The 12,739-nt window shown below is 45.5% G+C and overlaps 1 protein-coding gene across 1 annotated transcript; it reads right to left on the bottom strand.

Annotated features, from left to right (window-relative positions):
* Positions 1-8,174: 8,174 nt before the first annotated feature.
* On the bottom strand, positions 8,175-8,669 carry LOC136838014 (uncharacterized). The gene has a single exon (XM_067102878.1). The coding sequence runs from the start codon at positions 8,667-8,669 to the stop codon at positions 8,175-8,177; it is 495 nt and encodes a 164-aa protein (XP_066958979.1).
* Positions 8,670-12,739: the final 4,070 nt, after the last annotated feature.

Below are 12,739 nucleotides of genomic sequence, written 5' to 3'. Positions count from 1 at the left end.
TGCTCTCTCTCTCTCTCTCTCTCTCTCTCTCTCTCTCTCTCTCTCTCTCTCTCTCTCTCTCCGTGGTATCGGAGTTAAACGTAATTGAAGGTCTTGGTGTGATATACTGTTACTGAGAATGGATGCTGTTTACCCTACAGGTCATGCCCAGTACCCATCTCGTTTTGGCATTAGAATATTAGAATGAAGGAGAATTGAATAATGTCCTTTCCACGTCGCTTGAGGTTCGGCACTTTTTTAACGGACTGGGTATTTCAGCTGGAATTAATCCCCTTCAGATCTGAATTTTCAGCAACCATTGTGTGTCATTCGTTCCTGAATCTGCTCTCTTGCCTTTTTTCCTTTTTTTCCATTCTACGACATAGGGATAATGAAGGAGAGAAACAGAGTGGGAGAGAGTCAAATTTTTTTGTATGTTCTTGATAGAGAGCATATGAGCGGTATTGATATCACTGTGGACGTAATGCGCAGCCTCAGAACAAATTGCATCACAGCGTGTGTCTTCTCTCTTTCTCGTAGAGCCGCCCCCGCCCCCTCTGTGTCCTTTTCCTCAAAAAGCTCATCCCAACTGAGTCCCTTGCAACTTGTTCCGTCTCACCTTTTTTCAGTCAACTGAAACTCGTTTTTCTCTTGTTCTTCCTCGAAGAGATGAATCTCGATGCTTTTTCTCCTTTTTTGTGTGTGTCCTAAATGCTGCTGAAGCAGAGCGTCTCTCCGTCTGTTCTGTGTCTTCATGTGAGGAGATTTATTTTGGAAACACCTGACGCCTTCTTTCCCTCATGTATCTCACTGTGGGTTAACAAATCACGGATGGTATCATGTTAGATAATCTGCATGAAGTCGAATAACGCGAAGAGCAATTTAGGCAGGAACCACCCAATGGAAGCGAAGGCTTTCGCTGATAAGCGAGAGGTCCAAAACTGCCCCTGTCATGTGGCTGTGAAGACCAGCAGACAGGCAGTCGCAGCTGCACACTGCACAGCCGACCAGCAAGACCTCCCTCATTGAGGGGTTGAAGTGAGATATGATTCAAGATACGAAAAGAAGCCAATTAACTTCGGTGCTCCTTCACTGTCATCAGTTCCGCCATGAATCTGGTCCGCATTCAACTCATTTCATCTTCATTATTAATAAGCTTTACAACTTTTACTACCATCACCTCTATTTCCCCTTTTTTTTTGGGGGGGGCCACCGGCAAAAGTAAGTAAAGTGTTCTCCTTTTCATGCCAGAACTCCTCACGGAAATGAAAAATCGAAGTAAGCGAAAGAGAAAGGGATCGAGGGAAAGCAGCTCTAATGCACATGAGGGACGCTTCATCTCACCCTCGCCTTGTTCCTCACTCTCTCTCTTTCTTAGCCCTTTGTTGGCCGACTCGGTTGAGCTTCAGACTGTCACTCGATGGGCCGGAGTTCAATTCCCGCGGCCGGCTGATGAAGAGTTAGAGGAATTTATTTCTGGTGATAGAAATTCATTTCTCGCTATAATGTGGTTCGGATTCCACAATAAGATGTAGGTCCCGTTGCTAAGTAACCAATTGGTTCTTAGCCACGTAAAATAAGTCTAATCCTTCGGGCCAGCCCTAGGAGAGCTGTTAATCAGCTCAGTGGTCTGGTAAAACTAAGGTATACTTTTTTTTTCCTCTCTTTCTTTCTTCTATTCGAGTCCATATGATGATGATACGTTGGAGTAGATCCCTCTTCCTCCCCCCCCCCCACCCCCATAGTCTCCCCTGGGGCTGCAGTGACACATCCATCCCCATCAGAGATGGCATAGATTCATTGGTCGCTGGATGATGTGCAATGCCAGAAATAGAGTAGGACTCATTTAGTCTTTGGTTTGTTTTTATAAACACGAGAATTTTGGGTTTGGCTGCAACTCCATATAAATGAAACTTTGGCTTTCAGTTTTACACTGACTGGATTTTTTATTTTATTTCTTCTTTGTAATTTAATGTTTTCCAAGACTTCAACGATTATTTTCACTTGGGGAGATTCGGACACTTTGTGCATCCTTTGCGTCTTTCTTTTATTGTTATTAATGGAAATGAAGAGAATCAGAAATTTCCGCTATTATATATATGGCATCAATGAATTAGGGGTTCGGATAATAGCCTGCCTGCGGTCGGCGTTTGATTTCATTGCCCCGACCATTCCATATTGGTTTTAAACTCCCTCACCCCCCTCCTCTCTCTCTCTCTCTCTCTCTCTCTCTCTCTCTCTCTCTCTCTCTCTCTCTCTGTCCCCGTGTTTGTGCTAAGAATGATTCTGAATCTGCTCCGGGTAGACAGAAACGGAACAGCACTTGGTGAATGAATTAAAGTGTTTATTAATTTTCTTCTTCACTTCTGAAACCTTTCTGGGAATTGATTTCATTTCTCCAGTGTCCGTTGTGCTGTCATAAAGATCTCATTTGAAGGAGTGACGTTTACCTTCTTTTTCTTCAAGTTTCCTCACTGACGCAAATCTTGACAGGAACCAAGAATAATTTCATATGAAAAATTTCGACCATCTCTTCTGTGAAAATTGGCCGAGCGCTGAAGCGGAAAGGTATTCTTTTCGTGTCTGCAGGGGTGCTCGTGCAAAACCCGACGACTTTTTTCTAAATACAGAATAAGACTGTGAAGCTTTATGTACATAGTGAAGTTGAAATGCAATGATAATAAACTAAAAACTCTTCATTCATTTCTTGCATGCTTACCACAGCCAGAGCTGAACCGTTCGTAAGTGCGTATTTCAGTTAGCTTATGAGTTCCTTCAGCATGTGGGTTTGTTCGAGTGTCTACATTTTGCTCAGATCAACAAAAGATTTCAAGCCAGTGTTTCTATCTTTCATCAAGCTGCAAGCGAGCTTCACTAATAATCTCAAATTGACTGTCCCGTATGAAATGGCAGACTTCAGATCACCCTGATAGGAGGAAGACCAGCATCATTTGAGCTTTTGTTCGTCTGTATTTCCACCTGCAAATATTGATTGCAATGCGGAGATGGGAGAGAGAGAGACAGGTCCCAGCATGCAGCCTCTGCCCAACAGTTCTAACGACGCAACAGGTTTTGTAATCTTTGTAACCTAGGCAGTTGACTCACTGACTGTGAAGCATATTCGGTGAGTGATGTACTCGGCTTGAATTTCTTCTTTTATAGCAGCCTCAGTTTCATCATTCATTAATTCACTCAGTCCCACACCCAAAATCTCTCTCTCTCTCTCTCTCTCTCTCTCTCTCTCTCTCTCTCTCTCTCTCTATCGTCGATAGCATATTCCTCCTCGATGGCGCCTTCGTGCAAGTGGTTTACTGTTCATTCGATCGCCTTTCGTGAATTATTTGGGCCAGTGAAATTCTCGAGCGTGCAAGGAAGGGAGGAAGGCCTCGGTGTCAGAGAGGAATGGAATTTGTATCTTCAGTCAGATTGCTTCGGAGCTTCACGTTTTTTTTTTTTTTTTTTTTGTGGGGTGGGGTGGGGTGTGGGTGGGCGGGGGGTGGGGGGTGCGTGGATGGGTTGGGGTGGGTTACCAGAGTCAGTTGGGAGGAAGGAAAACACCGGTATATACACCATTTCATTACACAACCCCTCCTGATGCAAAAAGTACACCACATTCCTACACACCACAAACCGTCCAGCAACCCTCCTGTATGCATCCAACTCAGGGGGCCAATCCTCCACTCTCACCCCCCACAATACACACCGCCGTAACATACTGACCCCCACACTCTGATCCTGCATTTGCTCAACCTCTTCCTCACTCAACAAATCATTCTCACCCCCAGCAATATCAATCATTCCGACGAAATTCGCTACAACCACGTCACCGTCCTGCATCCTAATTATTTCTCTGCCCCCTTCCTAAGAACCCCCTTCCCTACATCTACACTCACATCATGCACTCTCAGAAAATCTACCCCCAACAAAAACAAGTTGGCATATCATCCTTTGCCATGATTATGAAATCATGAACCATTTCTAAACCCCCTAACTTGATCTTTAATTGTATTTCTTCCCAAACCAAAACACTTCCTTGCCCTAACCCATGTATCCTCACACCTGCAGACTGCTTTTTCACTCTCCAATCACACACCCCAAGTTCACTCACCACCAAATCACTCACCAAAGAAACCTGTGCCCCCGTATCAACCAAGCCACAATACTCACCATTATTTACCCCCACAAATGTTACCATTTTCCCTTGCATATCATGCATGCACACTCTCACTGCCACACTCATTTGGTCACCTGCCTCACAATCATCTTCACTACATTCACCCTCGGCCAGCCCACTACATTCACCCTCGGCCAGCCCCCTACTTTCACACTCCAAAGCCTCATGCTTTCTGCCACCCCCCTCCTCCACCAACCAATTACAGCTATCTTCCTGACACTGAATATTCAAAACCCCATGCTCACTAGCCACATTTAACCCCCCTTTATACTCAACTGGTCTGCTCCACCCATAGTGCAAAACCACTCTGATTCCAAACAAATCTGCTACTGCCAAAAACAATTGTACCAACATTCTCTCGTTGTCTACCCCTTCCTCCTCCATGCACACCCCCAACCTTGCCTGTAACTCATTAACGTTCTCAGATACCCCTTTAACCAAACCCCTATTTTCCAAATCTTTTAACCCCCAAAATAAGCATTGCCAAACCCGATCACTCCCCACAAACCTTTCCCTTACAACCAACCCTGCAGGAACCTTGTTCAGGTCCCAGTCACTTTCCACAGTATTAACCCCCTCACCATACATTCTCGACATTGCATCTGCAATCACATTCTCAGCCCCCCGTATATACTCTATCTCAAAATCAAACTCACTCAAATTCTCAATCGTCCTTGCAACTCTAGCATTCACACTCCCTTTCTTAATCATATACATCAATGGGCGATGGTCCGTCCTCACAATAAACTTCACCCCATACAAAAACACACTCAAAGCCTTAACACAAAACCTTATTGCGGCTAGTTCTTTCTCAACAACAGAATACTTCCTTTCTGCCTTATCAAAAGCCTTACTTACATATGCAATTACCCTCAACTGATCCTCTCCATTTACCCTCTGCATTTGCACCAAACACCCCCCCATACTAAACTTACTTGCGTCAGTAAACAACTCAAGCTTACTCGCACCCTCACTATAGTCTGGGAAAGCCAAAGTGACATCTCTAGCAGCCTCCTCTTTCAATCTCTCAAATGCCTCTACCATCTGCTCACCCCACTTTAACCTAGTGCAATTTCTCTTTCCTGTCCATTCAGTTAATGGTTTGCCTATTCCTGAACAGTCCCTGACAAATTTCTTCCCAAACTCGATCAAGCCCAAAAAGCCTTTTAACTCGCGCACTGTCTGGGGACGTGGGAATTCCCTTACCTTTTGCACAAACTTTTCACTCTTCCTTATGCCGCTTGCACTCACCACATGCCCAAGGAATTCCACCTCCCCAGCCAACCATGTACACTTCTCAAGTTTCACCTTCACCCCCACCTCCTCCAACCGCTCCAACACCCTCTCAAGCAACTCCATATTCTCTGCAACAGTCTCACTCGCAATCAAAATGTCATCTATAAACACAGTCACCTTCTTCCGATCAAAACCCGCCAAGACCACATTCATTGCCCTTTGGAAAGCAGCAGGTGCATTAGCCAATCCAAAGCTCAACCTTCTAAACTGGTAGTGGCAACTGCCACTTGAAAAAGCAGTAACTGGCCTGCTTTCCTCCTCAAGCGGCATCTGGTAATAGCTCCTTACCAGATCCAATTTGGTAAATACTTTCATCCCACACATCTTATACACACAATCGGACACCACATTCATCGGAAATCGTTCCCTCACAGTCACCTCATTCACCTTCCTGTAGTCCACACACATTCTCAAACTTCCATCCAGCTTTCGTACAGGGACTATGGGGCTATTCCAGGCACTCTCACTCTTCTCAATCACTCCCACCCTCTCAAGCTCCTCACACTGCTCCTCGATCTCCCGAGTGACAGGCGGGGAGAAGTGTTGGGGACGCTGATTTATAGGGGTGTCGTCTTCCAAAATTATTTTGAATTCTGGAAGCTTTGACTCCCCAAAATCCTGGTCACCACGACTCAACGCCCCCCGCCTATCCCATAACATTTGCACCAACCGGTCCCTTTCATTATCGCCAGCATTTTCATTCACTGCAACTCTTCTTTTCAACTCCTCATACTGCCAATCACTACCCTCTTTCATACAACCTGTCATTACCTGTCGTAGCTCAACGTATCTCTCGTCATCTACATTCACCAACATATACAAAACCCCTACACAATCTCCCTCACGTATACCCCGCACTCGTTTTTTTTCTTACGCTCGGCAATGAAGTCATGAACACCCGGGGATTCTCCATATCCAAAACCCCATCATACACACACACATTTGCCCTCACTAACTTACTCACATCCACACCCTCAACTACATATTCACACTCATCACTGTTGGCTATCCCAAGACCATCTGGCCATGCAACCCTTACACTCACAACCTCACCCACCTCCCGTGGCACCTTCACCCTCTCTCTTGCCACCAGTGGTACTCCCTTCCACAACTTGTGCTCTACTCTTCCATCCTCACCCAAATACAAACCCCCACGTACACCCCCCATCATATGCAACTCTATAACACTCTCACTCGGACGGACCACCATCCCACACCCCTTCAAAAATCTATATCCTAACAACATATCGTATTTATCATTAGCCCCCTCAATCACACAAAAATCACTCTTGTCCATCACTACCCCACCAATTTCTATCTTTTCACACATCATCCCTACTATAGGTACCCCTAAATTTCCTATCCCACGGACCTCACCCTTACAATTCCTTATCTCACACTCACCCCGTAACTTATCGTACCCATTTTTAAACAACACATTTACACTACACCCAGTATCAATCAGAGCAATCAAACACACACCCTTACAAATCACTTGCACGCTCATACACTTGTGCGTTTTACCCCCAAACCCTTTCTCATGCATCAACCCTTCACGCACATGCATTACCCTCACCGTCTGCATTCTGGAGGATCCACCCAACTGAACCCCCCCCTCACTAATTAGTTTCCCAAACTAGTACTCTGCCTCACTCTCATTCGCCTACACACACTCGCCACATGACCTTCCACCCCACATTCGGTACACTTTGCTCTCCCTTCCTTACACATCCTGGCATAATGCCCATTTTGCCCACAGTTACCACAAATTATGCCCCCATGGGTACCCCGACAGCCACTGGCTATATGTCCTATCTGCCCACACCTATAACACTTGATACCCCTAACCTTCTTACATTCACTCACCAAATGCCCCATTTCTCCACACCCAAAATAAGCTCCCAGTGCCCACCGACATTCATTTTTCTTATGCCCCACTTTCCCACACCTATAACATTTCTGCCCTAGATCATAACTAACTAACCCTACCCTTCCAATACTACTACTTCTATCTCTCTGTGGCCCCTTAATATTTGCATTATTTACGTTTACACTTCTATCAACTACTTGCTCTGCCATCCACCTCAGTCCTGCCAAAACTGCTTCCCTATAGCTTCTAAATTCTGGTACCTCTGCCCTAACACTAACACTCCTACTCTCTTTCGCGCATCTGTCAACCTCATGGTCTTCAACCAGATCCAAAATTTCATTCCACCTCAACCTTTCATTCATCCACTTCATCTTTTCCTTGCGCTTCCTATTTATGAACTCATACACACCCTCGGGTACCGTCACCAACAACTTTTGTACTAACTCTTTGCACTCATTTATTCCCTCATCACCAAATTTCCTTCTGGCTAATGTTTCCAACCGACAGACGTACATATCCAAAGATTCACCATCATTCATTCTTGCCTCATCGAAATCATGTTTCCTCTTATACTTTACACTATTTTTTGTCCTTCTTGCCTGTTCTATAATCCTACTTTTAATACTTTCATAGGACACATGACCTACACTCGTCACCACCCCATACATACTCAGCAAAAACCCTGTTAAGAACCCCCCTAACTCTCGTGCCCATACCCTCTTATTCTCTCCATATTTAGCCATGCAATAACCTTCATACTCACTGAAAAAATCCCTTATATCCCTACTTCCATACTCTTCATACTTCTCACACTGTGGCACTTCTCTCACATACATAGCCTTCCGTACTTCTTTCTCACTCACTGTCGCTGCCGCTAGTTTCACTCTGACCTTTCTTACACTCTTCCGAATACAGTGAATCCACTTCCACACTAACATCCATCCTCCCAACTGCGCTTTTCTTACCCTTCTTCTCAACTACCCTTATCCAATCTTCACTATCCAACTCACTTTCATCTTGTTCCTTACTCTTTTCCAATTTCCCAATATCAACTTTCTTCTCATCCTTCCTAAGCCCCTTTCCTTTTTTCTTCTTTTCCTCACCCCCTTTCTTAACCTTGTCCTCCCGTTTACCTTTAGCCAGCATCTCTCCCTTCTTTTCCTTCTTTACTGCACCTAAATCACTTCCATCACTCTCATCTCCACTCTTCTCTACCTTCTGCAACCCTTCTGGCCCATCCCAAGACCCAGGGGAACGTCCTCCTACAGCTCCTTCTCCAAAGAATTCCTTAAACATTCCCTTCATCATTTCCTGCATCCTGCTTACTGCAGACTCTAACTTCTTATCCATTCTTTCCTCACTCTTTCACCCCCTCTTTCATCTCCTCTTTCATTTCTTCTTTTGCACTCCTTAGCATTCCCCCCATCTCCTCCAACTGACTCCTCAACTCCTCATTCTCACTCCTCAGCCTCCCATTCTCCTCCTCCAGCCTACCCTGGAGTTCCCTAGCCACCCGGAGTTCCTCTCTCAGTCTCTCTATCTCACTCATCCTGACCTCTTACTCTCACTCTACCCACCACAAAACAATCCTAACAGTAAATACACAACAGCCCCACGTTGGGCGCCAAATAATGTGGCGTATTGTGGCTTGGTTGATACGGGGGCACAGGTTTCTTTGGTGAGTGATTTGGTGGTGAGTGAACTTGGGGGGGTGTGATTGGAGAGTGAAAAAGCAGTCTGCAGGTGTGAGGATACATGGGTTAGGGCAAGGAAGTGTTTTGGTTTGGGAAGAAATACAATTAAAGATCAAGTTAGGGGGTTTAGAAATGGTTCATGATTTCATAATCATGGCAAAGGATGATATGCCAACTTGTTTTTTGTTGGGGGTAGATTTTCTGAGAGTGCATGATGTGAGTGTAGATGTAGGGAAGGGGGTTCTTAGGAAGGGGGCAGAGAAATAATTAGGATGCAGGACGGTGACGTGGTTGTAGCAAATTTCGTCGGAATGATTGATATTGCTGGGGTGAGAATGATTTGTTGAGTGAGGAAGAGGTTGAGCAAATGCAGGATCAGAGTGTGTGGGGTCAGTATGTTACGGCGGTGTGTATTGTGGGGGTGAGAGTGGAGAATTGGCCCCCTGAGTTGGATGCATACAGGAGGGTTGCTGGACGGTTTGTGGTGTGTAGGAATGTGGTGTACTTTTTGCATCAGGAGGGGTTGTGTAATGAAGGGGTGTATATACCGGTGTTTTCCTTCGATGCAGCTGTGAGTATGTGTCTGTTGGTACATGATCGTTTTGGGCATTTAGGAAAGAATAAGTTGTGGGGGTGTATGAGAGAGAGATTGTATGTGCCTGGGTTGAGCAAGATTTGTGCGGGTGTAGCTGTCACGTGTGAAGATTGTCAGAGAGGGAAATATCAGAGTGTGCAAGCAAATCCGCCAGTCTTCCGACTGCAGATAAAAGAATTGTTTGAGATGGTTGTGATTGATTGCGTGTCATTACCACGGACTGCAAGAGGGCATGTGGGAATGATTGTGATGGTGGATCACATGAGTAAGTTTGTATATGCGGTCCCCATCAAGGATAAAAGGAGTGAAACTGTTGCGCGAATGGTAGGGCAAGTAATATTGCCGATGTGTGTATGTAGGCCTGTGAGAATGTTGAGTGACAATGGGCCTGAGTTTGTGGGGTGGCAGTTTGAGGAAATGTTGAGGCAGTGGGGTATTGTGCATGTGTATGCCACTCCGTATATGCCGAGTGCGAATGGTTTGGCTGAGAGAACTGTGAGAACGATGACAGAGATTTTGCGAATGATGAGTAAATGTGATGACAATTGGGATGTACATGTTGGACGTGCAGTGTGGGTGTATAACTCCACGTTGCATAAGAGCTTGGGTATGTCTCCTTCGAAATATGTGTTAAATTTTGAGAGGGTGGTTAGACCAAGGTTGGGGTTAACGGAGGATGACCGTGGGTTGTGGAAGAGGGTGAGTGAAAGATTTGAAAGTTTTGGGGTTGGAGATAGAGTATTGAGAGAGGTGATTGAGAGAGGGAGAATGAATGTAAGTAAGATGAGAGAGAAATTTGATGGGCCATATAAGGTTTTGGAGGTGGGGCCAAGTGGATTGAGTTACGTTTTAGGAAAACTACAATTGGATGGAAGTGTGAATGAGATTAGGGCACATCATAGCCAGTTGCGTAGATGGAGAGAGGTGCCGCAATATGTTCAGGAGAATACAATGAGTGATTGGTTGAGGACGAATAAATGTGAGCCGAGTTTCGGTGAGCAAATGGGTCTGGAGGACCGCCAGTTGGTGTTGGTTGAGTATGGAAGAAAGCGGAGGAAGTTGGAGGAAGTAAGTGAACGGAAGAAGCGTAAGTTGTGTGATAAGGGTGTGCTTGTGGGGGTGAGAATGATTGATAGGGCATGCAATACTGAGGATAGCATGAATGATACATACAGTGTGTGTGGGTTTGAGTTGACTGGGGTGAGTGAAATTTCGGTGGGAAAGGAACCTACTAGTAGGCAGATGATTGGTAGTATGGATGAGTCTTACAGAGAGCTGGACAGAACTATGAATGAGTTGAATGGGTTAGTGGCAGAATTTGGAGAGATATTTGGGGCAGAATTGGAGGGTGTGGATGAAGTGGTGGGTGAAATAGGTCAGGATAGTGATGAGGAAGGTAGTGTGCGTCTGGAATGGGGTGGACTGGAGGGGTTGAGTGAAAATGGTGCTGAGAAGGGAGTAGAGACAGAGAGAATGCATGAGGGCCCTCGAACAAGATCCAGGGGGCCTGTTCCGGAGCATCCGTGGGTCCTGCCTAAGGCTATATAAAATCTGGGTAGTGTGTGTGTGAGAAGACGTCGTCAAATGTAGTGGGGGAGTAATATGGAGGAATGAGGTTATTGCATTTGACGACGTCTTGTGTGAGAGAGAGAGAGAGAGAGAGACAACGAACAACGGCGTACGTAATTGTTGAATGATGTCGTTAGAGAGTGTGGTTTTCTTTTGTTTACGTTTGGATTGTCCGTGAGGTTTCGTGTTTCGTTGTTTTGGGAGTGCGCGGAACTGTGTTTTTTCGGATGATCGTGGCGGGAGTCTTGACAGAGATATTGTGCTGGAAGGACGGTTTTTCCGGTGGTTGATCGGAGTTTTGGGTTGCTTTTTTTTGTTTCAGTTTGTGTGATTTGGTATTTGGAGGCTTTGTGGTTGGAGTGTTTGTACTTGGGCGTGTTTTGGGTTTTGTGCTGTGTTGGTTGCGTGATCGGTGTCGTGTGATAGCCTGGTTGTTTTTTTTCTGCTGTGTTCCGAGTGAGTTGAGTTTGAGTCTTCGTGGTTGAGTCTTTTTGAGTCTTGTTTTGGGTCATGTTTGTGTACTGGTTGGGTTGTTGTTTTCTTGGTTGTGGACTGTTGTTGTGTGGTGAGCGTTGGCAATATCGGCGGTTGTGGTGACTCCGTGACCTCCTTCTGCTTGGCAAAACTTCCCGTCCGGAATTCGTAGGCCTAGCCTAGTACGAGGTGAGTGTATGTGCTGTTTTTTGTTAGTGTGAGTGTGTGGTTGTGAAATCCTGCCACAGGGTGCGTGGATGGGTTGGGGGTGGGTTACCAGAGTCAGTTGCAGGATATGTTTGGTCCCATAAATCGATTTGTTTTCACTCCATAGAAAACATCGTTTTAGTTTTCTGTAAAAGAAAACTATTGTGCCAGCTCCGTCTGTCTGTCCACAGCTTTTCTGTCCGCCCTCAGATCTTAAAAACTACTGAGGAGGCTAGAGGGCTGCAAATTGGTATGTCGATCATCCACCCTCTAATCATGAAACATACCAAATTGCGGCCCTCTAGCCTCAGGGGGTTTTTATTTAAGGTTAAAGTTAGCCATAATCGTTGTTCTGGCGATTAGGATAGGCCACCACTGGGCCGTGATTAAAGTTTCAAGGGCCACGGCTCATACAGCATCATACCGGGACCACCAAATGATAGGCCTATTTACGATGGCATTGATTATATGCTGTAGCAGCTGTACAGAGAACTCGATTGCACCGAAGAAACTTCGGCGCATTTTTTCCTTGTTTGAGTTTGCGCTGCAGTTGGGAAAGCACCCTTTAGTAGGTGTATTTTACCCTGATTGCTTTTTCCTTTTTATTTGTACTGTACTGTACATGTGCTTCTGAAGTGTCCGGGACTTGTACAGTAGTTCAGGCAGTGCAAGTCAGTTTTGAAAGAATGCTTTGGCTTTTCCTCTCGGGTTTTGCGCAGCGTGTAATAAGTGATTCTTCTTTGCTTCGAAGTCAGTCAGAGCGGAGGAAGAGGAGGCAGCAGCAGAGATCAGACAGCGTGGCAGATTAACTCTGAAAACCTGAAGTGTGGCCGCGTGAGGGAGGGAGAGAGGGAGGAAGGGAGGGAGAGAGAGAGGGAGGG

Source organism: Macrobrachium rosenbergii, unplaced genomic scaffold, assembly GCF_040412425.1.
Source record: "Macrobrachium rosenbergii isolate ZJJX-2024 unplaced genomic scaffold, ASM4041242v1 13908, whole genome shotgun sequence".
Lineage (NCBI taxonomy): Eukaryota > Metazoa > Arthropoda > Malacostraca > Decapoda > Palaemonidae > Macrobrachium > Macrobrachium rosenbergii.
This window is presented reverse-complemented; position numbering and strand designations above follow the sequence as displayed.